Source organism: Lepidothrix coronata, unplaced genomic scaffold (genome assembly GCF_001604755.1).
Source record: "Lepidothrix coronata isolate B3197 unplaced genomic scaffold, Lepidothrix_coronata-1.0 Scaffold188, whole genome shotgun sequence".
NCBI lineage: Eukaryota > Metazoa > Chordata > Aves > Passeriformes > Pipridae > Lepidothrix > Lepidothrix coronata.
The window spans coordinates 1,023,324-1,040,054 of record NW_016690368.1 but is presented as its reverse complement, the minus strand read 5'-3'; the positions used below and the strand labels follow the sequence as shown (position 1 = coordinate 1,040,054).

The following is a 16,731-nucleotide window of genomic DNA, read 5'->3' as shown; positions in this document are numbered from 1 at the left end:
GGGTAGACCTGGTGTCCGATCAGGCGGGTAGACCTGGTGTCCGATCACGGCGGGTAGACCTGTTGTCCGAGCCCCGGGGGGTAGACCTGGTGTCCGAGCCCCGGGGGTAGACCTGTTGTTCGAGCTTAGCGGGTAGACCTGGTGTCCGGGTCAGGCGGGTAGACCTGGTGTCCGATCACGGCGGGTAGACCTGTTGTCCGAGCCCCGGGGGGTAGACCTGGTGTCCGAGCCCCGGGGGTAGACCTGTTGTTCGAGCTTAGCGGGTAGACCTGGTGTCCGGGTCAGGCGGGTAGACCTGGTGTCCGATCACGGCGGGTAGACCTGGTGTCCGAGCCCCGGGGGTAGACCTGTTGTTCGAGCTTAGCGGGTAGACTTGTTGTCCGGGCCCGGCGGGTAGACCTGTTGTCCGAGCCCCGGGGGGTAGACCTGGTGTCCGAGCCCCGGGGGTAGACCTGTTGTTCGAGCTTAGCGGGTAGACCTGTTGTCCGGGTCAGGCGGGTAGACCTGGTGTCCGATCTTAGCGGGTAGACCTGTTGTCGGAGGCTCTCAGGCTGGATTTGAATTACAGAGCTTGTCCAAAGCTCTCACAACTCAGGGTGGTCTAAACTGACCACAGCAAAACCTCACCCTCAGCCAGCAGGGATGTGGAGCCTGTGGTGAGTTGGGGGATGAGGAACTCTCCTCCTTTTATTTATGGATTGTAAGTTTTGGTCATGGAGGAAGGAAGTTTCATAATGCTTTGATAAATACAAGCTCTAGGAAGCTGCAGGAGTGTTTGCAGAGCCTGACCACAAAGCTTATTTTGACAAAATGTGGAGGCAACAATAACTCCAGCTCTCGCTGTATCTGCTGGGGAAACTCAGGGCTTAGGGGGAACCTCCTGAGATTGGGTCCGTTTAAAAGATTAAAGGGATTTTTATAAAAAAGCAGAAGTTAAACATAATAATGATAATTATGATAATAATAGTAATAATAGTAACCTTCAAATATGCTGGGCTTCAGCTGTCTCCACACACTGCTCCTCAAACAGATACTGCATTTAGGCACTTACAGTATGTGAAAATCTAATTAGAATTTATGGATTTATGGCATCCATACTTTTAAGACCTGTAGTGTGCAAAGCTGTTGCTGGAGAGCAGGTGAGGGAGGGCCAGGCAGCCCTGCTTGGGCTCACTGCTGGACCCTGTCCTGCCCGAAGCCCTCGGAATGAGCCACCATCCCCAAATGCTGTCAGGTTGCTGCAGTGGGAGGATTAAGCAAATATAAACCCTTGGGGATTTTGTTAAGCTCCAGCAGGTCTCAGGGTTTCTGCAAAGTAAACCAAAACTTGCACGGTCTGGTGTTTGTGAGCAGTCAGGGCGCTCCGAGCCCAGACAGGAGCGAATTAGAGGAGGGTGAGGGAATTAAACGTGGGGCTCTTTGATCACATCAGCCTTGTTTTGATCGCTGTCCTTCTCCAGCTCTGCTCTTGGCTGGAAATGCATTTAATTCTTCATGACTTGACAGGTTTGTGTGCTGCCCACAGACACCTTTTATTCCTGTTATCAACAGGAGTGATCTGGGGCCTGAATAAAAACATCCCTGTGAGTGATTGCTCTGCAAGAGCCTTTCCGTGGGTGGCAGTGACTCTGTACGTCCCCATCCCTGTCCCCATCCCTGTCCCTGTCCCTGGTCCTATCCCAGCAGATTGTCAGAGGGTTCTGTCTGCAGCAGAGCTGGAGCCTGGGAGTGATGGGAATGGGATTGGCTCCTGGCAGCTCCGGGTGAGCAAGGGAAACCCAAGATTTATCTGCAGTAGCAGAAGGAAACACAGAGCACTGTATGGCTGAAACACGCGGTCCTGGCACAGCTACAGCTCATTCTTCTTCCATCCAGCCCAAATGCCTTCAAACCCTATTTGTCTCCATTTTTCTACTCCCATTTAAGAAGGAAATGCTGCTTTACAGAGCAAAAAAAGTAACTTCTTAAGTGCAGATACATTTTTTGAGTGCCTTGCTCGGTGCCAAATGTCAAAAATTTGCCAACAAGTGATAAATCTTCTTGAAACCGCCCCATCTATTCCACACATCCAACTGCAATTTGGCATTTCCTAATCTGGGGGTGATTTTTGATCTGTAACTGAAGATAATGGAGTGGCCTAATGGTGGTGTGGTGGTGGGGAGCATCTCCAGTGCTGGTTAATGGCTCCCAGGGAGATTTTGGGGAGGATGGAGGATGCTTCAGGGGTGGGGCAGAAGCACAGGTTTTGGCTCCTTTGGCTCCTGAGTTGTTAAATCCATGGGAGCTGCTGAGGAGGGGAAGGAGGGAACCTGTGATCTGGTAACAGGGTGGTGATTCCTCCCTTCTCACCTAGTGATTAGTCATTCACTCTAATAAAAGGTAATTTGAGAAAAGTGCTCCTGTGCCTTCAAGGTCTGGTCCACACCCTGCTGAGGGGAAGGGAGATCTCTGGGTTCCTTAGGGGAACATATTTTATTCTCCATTAGAGTTATGGTAATTAGTAGAAAATGTGTATGAAGTGACTATTTTAATTTTTTCAACCTTTTAATTTAGTTTTCTTTGGATTTATGCTATTCAAGTTACTTGTGTGTGTTTATTTGAAGGAATTTTAGTGGAAAGGGATAATAATTCTTAGACAGGAAAGTAAAACTTCTAAACCTACGGATTTATAATGTTAAAACCATTTTGTCTTCTCACTTCCATGAACAGGATGGTCATTACAGAGTGAGGCAGTGAGCTGGGATAATGGTGTGTTCTTATCTGTGTGAGTTCCTCCTCTTGGGTAGTGGTACCTTGAGTGTTTGGGCAAGGAAGGAGGGGGATCGTTTTGTACCTGTTAAAGTTGTTTCTTCTTATTGGCACTGAAAGTTTAGAATGGGAAAATAAACTGCAGCAAAAGCAGCTGGGTTTGGTCCTGTGCAGCACCTCAGACACAGGCAGGGCTGGTGGCCCTGGTGAGGGACCAGAGCAGGATCAGAGCAGGATCAGAGCAGGACCCGTGGCCATGGTGTGTGTTTTGCTGGTGCAGGAGAGGTGAGATTTCCCCTTGGAGTCTGTGGCACCCTCATTCCCTGTTCTGCTTTAAACCTCCTGCTTCCAAACCCAAGGGGAAGAGGAGCCATGGTGTTTGTTTGTAACTGGAGCTGCTGGGTGGGGCTGTGTGAGCAGTGCCCAGTGCCAGCTCTGCCCTCTGTGCCTCCCTGGCTCCCACAGCTGGTCCCTGTGCCGGGGGGTTCCCCAGCCCGTCCCCCCCGTGTTTCCATCTCTGGGAACGCTGCTGGTTCGGGGCAGCCCAGAGTCAGAAAGATGCAAAAATCTCTTTGCTTGTCAGAGCCAAGAACCAGATATATTTTTTTTTGAGCATATCAGAGTTCCAGGATTCACTGGCAGATTGGAGAAAGCACCTTGACCAGGCTCCTGCAGGCCAGAACCCCAAACCCACGTATCCTCTGGTGTGGCATTAAAGTGCCAGCTCAGGGCATGCTGGGGGTTGCTTTGGATGGTCATGGCTTTGTGGTGGAGTTCTTGCATATTTTCAGCCCTGGTTTGCTTAGCAGAAGGCCAAAAGTATTCAGATAATTAACACAGACTGCTGACGAATGGGGAAAGAGTCGTTTCTGTGGATATCGGTTCGGACATTAAAGAATTCCTCAGAAAAATGTCACTTTCTTGCCAATTTGGTACATTTGTCTTGTTTTGTTGAAAATAACTGAAAAGTATTTCCTGGCTCTGTACCACTGTGGAGATGTGCGAAATAAACAGCTCTGCCCTTATCTTAGCCAAGCGAAAATATTTCCAGTTTCCCCAGAATTCCCCTGATGCGGATTAGCTTCTCTGATGATTAAGAGGTTCAGGATTTTGGTGGAAAAAAAACAATCTTTTTTTTTTATATATATATATTTTTAGGGAAGACAGTGTGAATCCCTTTGCATGTATCCTTGGAATTATTTGTAGCTGTTTGCTCCCCGTCTCTCCCTTGTCGCCTGTGACTCGGTGTTGGGGACACTGAGTGTCACTGTCTTTCTGGAGCCCCTCATTTATCCTACATGGCTTCGTCCTGTCTGCAGGTTTCACCGTGCCAAAAAAAGAACACAAGGAAGATTAAATCCTAAATTAACTGAGGGTAGAGTTTGCCCTGGGCTGCCTCACTCCTGTGCTCCCCTCTTTGCTTGAGTGTAAATCTCTCCGCCCCAGGGAAGAGGGTGTTTTTATCTCCCCATGGCTCTCCCTCAGCCCTACTACTGAGACAGTGGGTGGACCCTGCTGTACTGAGCAGTTTTTACATTAATGTTTATTTAAACATCAGGTAAGAAGCTCTTCCCAAACACCCCACACGCTAACACGTGTTTTCAGGAGGGGATGGGATTGGATCCGTGTTTGTGCAGACGGTGGAGTTTGGGAAGACAAAAGGCACTGACTAATGTTTACAGTTTGCAAAATATTCAGCTTTTCTTGGTCAGAGTCCTGATGGAGTCTGAATAAAGCTGGCTGGGCTGCAAACCGTGGGGTCAGATATTTGGAGCCCTGAGCTGGCCGGGAGGGTTTGGACCTCGCACCTCTCCCGAGGGTGGCCCGGGAAGAGGAGCCGTGGGTTCAGAGGTTTGATTCCTGCCTTGGAGTGACACCAAGCTAAGCCTTTCAGAGTCCTCTCTGAAGTATTTGCTAAACAAATCACTCTGCAGCAGCACCAGCTTTGTGTGGAGAGGCAGGAAAGTACCAGGAGCCAGAGTTTGCTTCTAAGGTAGGAGAGTTTTTGAAGGAAAAAAATCTTCATCTCAGCCACAGGAGGACTCCTGAACCTGCCAAGTGGGCAGGAGCCAGTCAGCACTGTGCCCATCAGGGATCCTGGGGGAGTTCAGATCTGTGGGTGTCATCGTGCCCAGGGCTCTGCTCCAGTGACAGGTGTGATGGAGCGATGCAGTGGACAGAGCTCTTAGAAAGTGTCATAAACCAGCCCCTAAACCACAATTCTCACAAGCTGTTGTTTATTTTATCCCTCTAAGCACCACTTGACATAGAGAAGCATGTTTGTGCTTCTTGTGGCCTTCATAGGACAAGGGCATTAGCTCTGAAAGTAAATGAAAATTCCCATTTTAGCTGGATTGTGCATAATAAACCCAATTTAGAGTGCAGGGGTCTCCAGTCATTTAATTCCTTCAGCTGGTGAGGAGTTCAGGGAAGTGGTACATACCCCTGCCAGGGCCATCATAGAAAACACCCTGCTAGGGGAATATTCCCCTCTTTAAATCCCCTTTGAAATGGGTCAAGGAGGCCTTGATGGCTCGCTTGGAATAAGACAACTCCTGTCTGGGAGGAAGAGGGAGTCTAAACTCTTCAGCTGGAAAGACTAAAAGCTCTGAGCTGCCCATACCCCTGTCAGCCTGGTGCCATGTGTTCTGTGCACACACATGAGGTGATGGTGTGTGCTCTGCCCCCAGTCACAAACCCTGTCCCTCAGCCTGTTCCTCTCCATTCCCCTTCCATGTTCCACCTCCTGTGTGTTTCTGGACTGCTTTCCTAGTGCCCTTTTGGCCATTTCCTTTTAACTGTAGACTTCTTCAAATGTCAGAAGAAATGTGGTTCAGGGTTTGGGTTGTTTTTGGGTGAAGATTCCAGCACTTCTGTTGACCTGTGTCTGTGCAGGGATGAATTAACTCCAGGACTTAACTGGGTCTCCAGGTGTGAAGGACCACATTGTCAGCTCTGATTTGTTTGGGTTCTTAGAAGAATTTATTAACACTGAAACTGAGTTTGAATGAAATTCCATGAGAGGCAGAGGTGTGCCCCAGCTTGGTCCCTGTTCAAGGAGGCTCTGCATGTTGGTGCTGTCCTGGCTCAGTCCCCAGGAAGAAGGAAGGACCTGCAGCTGATTGGAATGTGTTGCCTTACTCAAACCAACTCTTAGTACTTAATCAGCTGAAGTAAATTAGGTGACAAGGAAGCTCGAGCTGGCTTTGACCTGGCCAAACATAACTTATGACATAAGCAGGACTCAGTTTCTGCTCAAGCCTGATGTGCTTTTGATGCGTGTTTGCACCTCTGAGCTGTGTGGGAAAGTCTGAGCCTCTCACCCCGTTGTCTTTTTTTTTGCAGTCTAAGAAAGCAGGGCATTAAACAAGTTTGTCACAGAGGTTGCATTCATTTGTGCAGGGTGAGGAGGAGTGCCCTTTTTTGGGAAATGGCTGTGCCTGGGCAGAAGGAATTCCCAGGTTGTGGAGCCAGGGGAAAGGTCCCTTTGCTGGGTGCTTGAGGAGTCGGGGAGTCACTTGGAGAGCGGCTCACTGTGATCCATCTGGATTCCAGGCAAGGCTAATTTAATATAGATGATGTCTTAATAACATTTCTGAACTGATGAAGTCGGTCTGACCCATTTTTCGTAGCTCTGTGGCAACATTGATTTCTACCTGTCAGCACCTCAGGAGACGTTCCCAGGAGACTGTCACCACTCGCCGTGGCAGTGGTGGCAGTGTCAGGGCTCAGGGGCAGCATTCCCAGGACCTGCTCTGGGCCAGCAGGGACAATTCATGGTGTCTGGCCGTGGGGTATTTTGAAATGGCTGAAGTGTTTGGTGGATCTGGCAGTGGCCTCTCGCGGGACAGCAGCATGTCTGTGCACATGGGGAGCACAGGCAGAACCTCTGGTGCCTCCCAGTGATACCCCTCTGGCATTTCCCCTCCTGTGCTCCATGTCCTTGCTCCCCCAGCACTGAGCATCTCCCTGGGCACTCAGGCAGCCCCACTGTGGAGCCTGGTGTTGAGCAGCTTGTGGGATGGGGCACATCAGGCTTGGCTCCTCCAGACCATTTCCACACGTTTAACTGACAAATTTTTGGGTCAGATATTTTTGTTAAAGTCAAAATATTAATGAGAAGCATGTGGGCCGTTGCCTTGTGTGAATATTAAGATGAACAGCATTTGTCCCTGAAACATTAGGAAGCTGCTCTTGCTTGGAATGATCAGCAAAGGAGACTCGTGACTGGAGTCCACCTTCCTTTGGAAACTGCTGCAGCAATAGCATGAAATCCTTATTTTCTTCCTGGATTCAGCTTATTTCAAAATTTTTTGTGGAATGCTATTCATTGCAGCCTAAACCACAAGTTTTAATTTGGAATTTTACTATGGCCAAGTAATACTGTGAACATGTCCCAAAGTAGCAGGGCCTGCTCCCCCCAGCTCAGCCCTGCGAGCACATTGTTTCAAAACATTCCAGAATGTTAAATGAGGCTTTTGAGCTTGCCTCTGGAAAATCCAATAAGCTATTCCTACTTCTTGTTTAATGAAAAAGGTAAAATAAAATTCTAGGCTCCGTCTTGCAGGAAACAGGAATATTATGAGCATTATGGTTTTCTTTGGAACACTCACAGTGGCTGTTCCTCATTTCAGTTTAAATTTGGTGACAAAGGTTTATTTTAAGAACAGCACAGTGAAGATTTGCTGTTTGGGGCTGTTTCATTATCTGCGGGTTTCAGGGAGGTGTGATGGTAACGGGGCACATCCCTAGAGAAAAACTCCCGGTTTGGGGTAACCCTGGAGTCCCCCACGCTGCCCCGGGTGGAAGTGGGCTCGCTGGGGCTCTTGGGAGAGCCTGGACAGCCGTGCCCATGTTCCATCCCTCCTCAGCCCTGTTTTGGGGCAAATCCGCGGGTTTCTTTCACGGCGGAGCATCCGCCCGAGCTCTGGCCCCGGGGCCGGGGGTGCCGCAGTGGGTTCTTCGCCTCGGCCGGGTCACGTTGCTCCACGCGTGGGCACCGAGGCCGTGCAGCCGTCTGTCTGTCCGTCTGTCTGCCCGTCCCGCCGTGCCCCCGACGGCATCCCGGGGCTTTGCGCCGCGGTGCCCGGCAGCGCCCGAGGGCGGGGTGGGGAGAACCCCCCGCCCGTCCCGAGCGCTCCCCCCGCGGGCAGGGGGATCGCGGGCGCTCCCGGGCCCGGCGGTACCTGCGGGGGCGGAGCGGGACCGCCCCCCCGGCTGAGCTCCCCCGGCTGAGCCGCCCCGCACCGCCCCGCGCATCCCCGCCCGCATCGTCCCGCTGCGGGCCGGCTCCGTCCCGTCTGCGTCCCCTCTCCGAACCGCTCCGTCCTCGCTCTGTCCCCTCTCCCTGTCCCTGCTCCATCCCCGGTCCTTCCCGTCTCCCTCTCTCCCTGTCCCCGCTCCATCCCTGTTCCCTCCCCTCTCCCCGTGGCTCCATCCCCGCTCCATCCCCGCTCCGTGCCGCGGTCATGGGCCGGCCCTGGGCGCTGCTCTGGTGCCTGGGCTGCCTGGGCGGCATCCCGGGCTCTGCCGGCGAGCACTACCGCTACCTGTGGAGGAGCTGCTACCCCTGCTACCTGGGGCGAGCGGGGTACCCCGACCTGCGGCCAGGTACGTGCGGGACCAGGTGGCCTGGAGAGGTCCCTTCAGACCCGAACTCTTCTGGGACTCTGTGTGGCCGGGCAGGGCTCTTCCCCGAGGGGTTTGTCCCCACACCCCCCAGCTGTCGAGTGGGGATCCCAGGCTGGTGGCCACCCAGGTGACAGACTGGTGACCTGGCTGTGCATCTGCCTGTGCTTGTACTGTTTCTTTATTATTATTATTATTATTATTATTATTATTATTATTATTATTATTATTATTATTATTATTCAGGGCATTTCTTACCCTGAAAAGTCGCTTCTGGCAGAGGGGGAGAAAAACAGGAGTTTCTTCATGTCAGTTGCTGTGCAGCTGGGTTAAAGATAGCTCCTGTGCCACATTCCTTAAAAAAACAAATGAATGCATTTTGCTAGGATGTGTAGAATAGCTTTTTCCCCAGTTCCGAAAGATCTTACCCTGGTCCGGGGCAAAAAGTGAAATTTGATACTGTTTTTTCATGAACAAATTCTACCTTTCTCTGTCTGTGAGTCTGTGGGTTTGTCTGGGCTGTGTGAGTTGCACAGCGGAGTCTCACATAGGACAGACTCACTGTTCCTCGCTGTTGACCCTTGTGCAGGGGGAATCCTTGGGCAGCACTGACCAGAACCAGGAGCTGGGCAGTGTGTGGGCACAGCAGGGGATGCAGCCACATCTCAGGGATCACTTCTCTGCAGACTCAGCAGTGTCTGTCAGAAGCAATTCCCAGCCTGCTGCAGCGTGGGAAGCACTTGGCCAGGCAGAGCTTCCCACGGAACAGGTGGAGGGGATGGAACCCTGGGTGCTCCTGTTGCATGTGTGGGTGCACTGGCTTCCATGAGATGGTAGATGGGGACACGGAGCACGGGGTGAGTTCAGTGAGTGCACACACCCTGTTTCCTCCCCTGTGTGCTCTTGGCTGCTTTCATGGCAGGAAAGGTTTGTGAAGATTTAGGAAATACTGGAGGATCTGTGGAGGTCACTAAAGACTTGGGATGCTTGGGCGTAATGTAGACATCAAGGAATGCATTATCTCATCGTGAGATAATGCTAATAAATAAATGCCCCAAGCGGTCGGTTATAGAGTGATATCAGGATAGATGTGAGATGTGCCAGACCTTCGGAAACAGGGCGAGTTGCTGCTTTGTTATTTATAGATCAGATGTTTGTCTCAAACACAGATTGTGTTTGCTGTCTCCATCCAACTGTATTGGCTCATTGTAATTCTCCAAGATAAGCTCCCGAGATCCAGCTTTGTGGCTGGAATATAAACCTCCAGCCTTCCTTTCTCTAATGCAGAATTCACTGGATCCTGATTCTGGTTATCTCTGCGGACAGGTATCTCTGTGCATGGTCGTGGTTTTATCCTGCCTTGTTGTGAGGTGCCTCTGAGGCTGCATGGCTGAGGGAATTTCCTGGTGTTCATCCATCTCGTGGCTCATCCTAAACTGGTATCACTGTGGGTTTGGTTAATTTTTTCTTTGCTGCTTGAGCTTTTCTTTGACTGGTAGGAGGAGACATTGTCTTGGTGTGATTTTTAGGGTCCCAGATGTTTTCTTGGTGTGATTTTTAGGGTCTGTGTGCTGGTCTCCTTGCAGAGTGTTCCTGTCTGCCCACCCAGACAGCACAGACGTCCCCACAGCCGTGTCCCCTCACGAAGCAGCTGCCAGGGCACAAGGCTCTGCTGTGTGCGCGTCACCGGCGGCTTTGTTGTGTGACGGGAGAGTGAAGAGGGGGTTTGTGTAGTAACAGTGGAGGTTTCATTGAGGTCTCGAGTGCCTTAACATGCCTTGTGTGTACAAACAGGGCTCTGTTGGGTCCTGGTGTTGGTGCAATGGCTGATGGCAGTGCTGGGTGTTGTGTCCTTACACAGCTGCCCTTACAGGAGGAGCTTTGTGCTCCGATGGGACTTGCAATCAATCATCCCAGTGATGTAGACCTGGTGCAGTGATATTGCCTCTCTGAGCCTCTAAACCAGCCAGGAAACAGCAGAGCTGGTGGCTGGTGTTTGATCACAGTTTCTATTAGCTCCTTCAATAGTGACCTGGATTTCCACCCGTGGGTACCAACACAGGCATGTGTTGGTGTTCACTCTGTGCCGTTGGCTCCCACAGTGCAGCACAGGGACCAAGCCACTGTGCCTCTGCACAGGGGCATCTTCCAGGCAGAGAGGCAGCTTGCACAGGGAACAGGGTAAAACAGTGCTGAGAGAAGGCTGGAGTGGGTGAGAGCAGCAGCAAGTCCAGAGCAGGCTGCCTGCTTGTCGTTACGTGCACCTCTGCTCTGTGCTGAGTAATGCCCTAATTAAAACCCACCCAGAGACAGAGGTGGGAGCACGAGGGGGAGCTGAGCGACTCTCCCAGCCACGGTGCTTGGGGGCAGGGAAAGGTGAGCTGAGGACAATGCCAAGGACTGAGGCAAACCAGCTCCCTGATGCATTTTCGCTTCTCTGGATTATTGCAAAGCCGATGCTTCCGTTCCTGAAGTGCCTTTGGAATCTGCTCCCGTGGATGGCACAGGTAGCCTGGGGAAGCTGTGGGCACCTCCCACCTCTCTAGGAGAGGCTGCAGCAGGAGGAATGCCAGTTCCAGTAATTCCGTGGAGCTCTTTAAGAGCCTTCAGGCTTTTCCAAATTCCTAGTTTAGGACAAGATGAAAGCTGAGGGTGTGGAGGTGTTCTGACCGCCCAAATGGCCTTCCTTCTGCCCTCCCTGAGTCACTCACATGCCCAGCTGAGACCAGCCTGAGGCTAGTACCCTCCTTCCTCAACCTAGAGGAGGGAAAGGCTTTCAGGGTAGCTGAGGGGACCTGAGGCATCGTCCTCTCCTGTGGCATCCTTGCATTGTTGGTGTTTGCCTTTGCTGATTCCTGTCTGCACACAGGGAGTGTGCAATAAGAAGGCACACAAAATCTCCAGGTTATTCATGGTAGGGGCTGTGCAATATGTGCAAGTGCCAAAATAGTGCAGAGGGGGTTTTCTTTCTAATGCCCTGGGTTCCTAATCGTGTCCATGCTGCAGGATGGCAGCAGTGATGTTGTGTCCCCCTGTCTGGGAGCTGGCAGCCAGTGTGCTGCTGTTGGGTCCTCTCCTTCCAGTCTCTACTTCTTAAAATTGCTGAGTTAGCTTCAACAAACCGGTACTGGAAAGATAAAGTCACCGGATCCCACACACGCTCATCTCGATGGATTTTAATTAACCTTTTCCCCACAGCCCTGCTCTGTAATCCGGGCTAATTGCTGCAGGGATCAGAGCCTGGCACTGCTGCTCGGCCAGACAGAGCGAACCTCGGCAGCGGGTCTGCTGCCTGTGCTTCCAGCTGGGATCCATCGCCTCCTCCTCAGCCTTGCAGAGGAGATAAACTGCCTCCATACCAGAGATTTAATACTTTGCAGACCTGCTGCTGCCACTTTCTTTCCCCTGACAGGGAACTCTGGTTGGAGACAGATCAGTGTTCCTGCTGGAGGGACCCGAGCGTGGTCAGGGAGTGCACTCAGCCAAAGCCATCTCCTTGCACTGTCTCCTTTCTTTCGCTCTTGTGTCCCTCTCCCCTGTGTTTGATGGCAGCAGGACCCGTGTTAGCCCACGTAGCCGGTGTCTGGGGCCTGATGGATTGTTCCTGCTCAGGGAAGAGGCTGACGAGAGCATTGGCTGGTTCTTTGCTGATCCCCGTGTCCTTGCAGATGAGGACATGAACTCCAGTTTCCTTACACAGCAGGGATGTGATCCAAGCCCCACTCCCCAGCTCCTGCTGCGTGGGGTTCCTGCCCCCGTGGGCTCTGGCCAGTCCCCACGGCCGTGTCCGTGCTGGCACGGCAGAGCAGGCAGGCCATGGGCTTGGCACGCTCCGTCCTGGCACGGCTCTGGCTTGCTCAGAGTCAGCTGAAGAGAAGCCTGTATGCTTCTCATTTGCTTCCTTTGGTATATTAATTTCAACCAGATTTTGTCAGCTCTCCAGTAGGAAAATAACCCCGCCGTGCCCCAAACCGCAGCTCACGGAGTGTCACGGAGGGATTCGGCTCGTGCTGCTGCCAAGATGTGCACCAAGGGCAACGTGACCCTTCACAGCCATGCTCCTCCTGGCCCTGGGATCAGCTCCTGCTGCTTTCCCGTCCCTGTTCCTGGGTGACTCACTCACTGGCAAGCCTTGGGCACGCCAGGACAGGCTGGAGGAGCTGCCACTGCTGGGGGTGGCTGGTGGGTCTGCCCCCTCCCTGTCCCCGGGGACAGTGTTATTTTGGTCACACCATCATGCAGGGTATGTCTCAAAATGTCTCTGGCACTGCAGAGGAGATAAGTGAGGCTCCAGGAGGGCCAGCAGGATGTGGTGGGTTATGTGGGAGCACGTGGCAGTGAAGGTGATGGGTGGTTCTACAACCACAGTGTGAGGAAGGACTGGCCACTCTCCCAGGCCAAGAGGGGATTAGGCAGAGGGGATTGGGGTGGGGACAGCCTTTGGAATCACAGAGATTTAGAGGGTGAAAAGTACAAAGGGGGAAGAGGAGACATTGAGAGAGGAGATGTAAAATTACTGAGTGTGAGTAATGGGGTGAAAGTAAGAAGTTTATTCAACACATCACTAACTTTCTTGGACGGTAAATTCTCTACGGTTTCAGATTAGAGTTGAAGGGAAGCAGTGGAATAGTCATTTAAATTCAGACAGAAAACTTTACTACGCTATATAAAACCTTCCCAAACCCCAGTTTTCCTGTTCTTGAGCCAAACAGAGCCAGTTCTGTGTATTAATAGCTAATCCTGCCCATAGAGATGAGCAGCGAGTGCCTCAGGGGCTCTAGGGCTCTGCAGCATCCCAAGTGTTTAAAGCCTTCGCAGAGGAAAATTGTTTAATCAGGATTAGGTTTCTTTGCCCGACATCTCAGCCTCACACCACAGCATTTTTCCCCCTAAAAAGCCACTCTGGCTTTGGCTCACTCTTCAGAGAGCACCACTCAATGCTTATGTTTCACCTCAAAAATCTATTCATTTTCTTTCTTTCAAAGTCAAGTGCCTTGGAAAAAACAGGAAGAAAATACCAAAACCTTCTAAAAGGCTCAGTCCACTGAATTGAGCAAAGGGCTGGCATTACAGAAATCAGCCTTTTTTTCTGGGTTAATGGAGACCACAGCTGCAGTGGGAGCTCCCAGGAGGAGCCTGGCATGGCCGGGGCAGAGGGCATTGTGACTTCGCTGGGAGTCACTGGGACAGGAAGGGCAGAGGGTTTTGCATGAGCTCTGAGCCTTAGGTTTTAAAGTTTTAAGCAGTGAGAAGCCTTGCAATGAGAAGTGTTCTGAGAAAACAGTAATTTTGTGTTGTTACTGTGCAGCTCAGGAACACCAGGACACACAGGCATCACCTCTCGCACTTCGCTTCCCGTCCCGGCCCTGACCAGACCTTTCCTTGCTGCTCGCTGATTTTTGTGGCAATTAATCTGATTTACGTAAAATTACAGCCCTGGGCTCAGTCGAGGCTGAGTTTCTCCTTTCCCCGTGGTTTTTGGTGCCCTTTGGCTCCCTGGGGGGAGCAGTAGGTGAGCCAGAGCTCGCTCCTGGAGCAGTCTGGGCTCTGGGTGCTGCTGGGGGCTGCGGTGCTGGGCAGGTTCCTGCACCTCTGGCATGTAAGGACAGGGCTGGGTCCACGCCCTGCCGTGATTCACTCAGGAAATGTTTCTTTATCTCATCAGTAACAGTGTGGCTGGGGTGGCAGGATCGCTCAGCTCGGCTCTGGATCGTCCTGCTGCTGCTGTGGCCCCCTCGCTGGCTGGGGGGGCTGAAGGTGCAGAAAGTGCAGAGAAACACGAATAGACCCAAAGCAAAAAAGTGTAAAATATGAGTTAATCCATCATCTTGGAGCAAATGGGAAAGGTGACCATTGCGAGGTGACCAGACGGGGAAGGTTTATGCTGACTGACAAATAAGATGCATTTTTTTTTTGGTTGCTGTTCACCAGCTGGGGGCTTGTCCCTGTAACTCCACGAACAGCTTGGCTGATGGAACATAAGGAAATGGCCAATCTCTGCCTTTGTTCCCCAGGTCTGGAGTCAGGCAACAGAGGACCAATAATGCTGACCCCGGGCCCCCCCATGCCCACCCCTCTGAGTTTCTCCCCCTCTCTTTTTTGCAGATGTGGACGAGTGCCAGGTCCACAACGGGGGCTGCCAGCAGAGGTGTGTGAACACCCTGGGCTCCTACTACTGCGAGTGCCGGCCGGGCTCCCGCCTGCACACGGACGGCAGGACCTGCATCGGTAAGGCCCTGCCTGGGCACTGCCTGGGCACTGCTCGGGCACCTCTAACCCTTGTAGCCCTTTTTCTGCTGGTAAATCCATGGCAGTGTACAGAAAACACCTGCCTTGGCTTCCTCACTCCTCCCTGCCCTCTGTGCAGGGACCATGGCATGATGCTGGTGGATGTTCCTTTGTGTCCTGGTTGTCTTCCCCGGTATGTTTCTGTTGCTGGGTTCAGAGCATTTGCTGTTCTTCTGGGTGGTCAGGTACAGCTGTGGCTGCTCTGCAGTTCCCCAGTTTGTTCTGGTTCAGGAGAAGTGACTTCCAGTGCTTTGGTGCTTCTGCTTTTGGTTCTGGATTTATCAGATATGGCATTTTCAGAGCAGATACATAAACTAGATTATGAGGAGGTTCGAGTCAGGCTTCATTTTGACCTCAGCTATTTCTCCAGCCCACGCTGTGGGCACTGGGTATGACAGACAAGTGACAGTAAGTGTGGCTGTGTGTGGAACTGTGGCCATAATAATCCCAAAACCTCTTCCCTGGGATGCTGGTCATGCATCTGCCTGGACAGTGCATGTCCAAACATTCCCATCCAGGCACCAGGTTTGGGCCAATTTCTTGAAATATTTTTGTTTGCCTGCCCCAAACTGGAGGCTCAGAGTGGAACTGACTGGAACTCAGAGCCTGCCTCCAGCATCTGCTGCTGCTTTAATTAAACCACTTCTCCCTCACAGCTTTATTTGACACATTTTTCCGTGATTTGAGGGATATTTTCATACAAGTGGAAAGAATTCCCGGGCAGTGGCATTGCAGGGGCCGTTTGCTGGGTTTTCTCAGAGCACGGTCACGCTCCAGGGTTTTCTGTGCAAGCCTGAGTGTTCCAGCTGGGAAGGGTGATGTGAGCAGGAAAAAGCCATCCAGGGAAGCTGAACCCATCGTGCCCAGTGCTGCACAGCTGCACATCTGGCCACAGCTGCACATCTGGCCACAGCTGCCTCCACTACATGATGATACCCAAACAAGCACAGTGAGACTGAGGGTGCTGGTTCCCCAAGTGCCCCATGTTTTGCTGGAAAAATCCAGAAGCAGAAGGATCACAAGTAAAGGACAGTGCCAACCATCCCAGCCCTCTGCTGTAGCCCTGAACTCGAGCACTCGTGTCGGTGGTGACGGGCTGCTGCCGTTCACATGTAAGTGTGCTGTGGTCTGTCATCTCCTAATTGTCTCTGGAATATGCAGCTCCCTTTCTTGTGGTGTGCAGAGACTCTGCCGCCTCCGCCCCGTGGAATAAAACATGGGACAAACTGAAATCAGGAGTTCTCGGCAGCACCAGCCCCAGAAGGTGCTGCAGTTTTCGAGGAAAGGATAAAATGGATCACCATAGGGAGGAATCTCTTCTTTAAAAGGAATTTCCAACCTTTTCCAGGTTTACCTGCTGGGGTGGCTGTACCAGGCAGAGCATTCCCGTGGGATCCAGGAAGGCAGGGCTGCCCTGCTCCTGCTGCCTGCACCCAGCACTGCAAACCTGCTTTGCATTACACTCCTGAGCAACTGTTTGCCATAATGTGCAGTGTTGGGATTCATCTGCCAAAAGTGGGGGTCTCTGTTCATGAAACCTGATCCACGGGAGGATGTGGGGCAGTTCCTGAAGCTCTGGGGAGCAGAGCTGGCAGGATCTGTGTCGAGTTTGGTGGTGCCCCTGTGATCAAGAGAATGTGGGAAAGTAGATGCAGACCAGACAGGGCAAGTAAAAGCCTCTCACTGCATGGTTGTCCAGTAGTGTTTCTGAAATAACAACAGAGCAGGACCAAAACTCTGTCTCTCTCCTTTCAGGACTGGTGGCTTTTGTTCTTTACACATTTGTGTCTGTACATGTGTATATAAATCACACCTTCCTATAGCTCTGTATCGATCCATTAAGCCAGTTGTGCAGAGTGATGAAAGCTCAGAACAGAGCAGAGGCTCAGAAGTGACTCCTCTGTTGGTGTTTGTGGTTGCCTATTCTACCCACAGTTGTCAGGTTGCCTTGTGACATGGTCTGTTGGGAGAGATTAGGGATAACTGATCCAAGCGGTGTTTCTCTGCAGTTTGGGATGATATTCTCTCATTTTCTGGAGAGATGCTGCTAAAATATAAAATATTGCC

General features: G+C 51.7%; 1 protein-coding gene across 1 annotated transcript in view; it reads left to right on the top strand.

Moving 5' to 3' along the window:
- MEGF6 (multiple EGF like domains 6) overlaps nt 1–16,731 on the top strand; it is a 71,243-nt gene that overhangs the window by 27,793 nt on the left and 26,719 nt on the right. Inside the window, exon 4 of the mRNA XM_017831150.1 lies at nt 14,482–14,604. Within this exon, the coding sequence (XP_017686639.1) occupies nt 14,482–14,604 (123 nt within the window). The remainder of the gene's footprint in view (nt 1–14,481; nt 14,605–16,731) is intronic.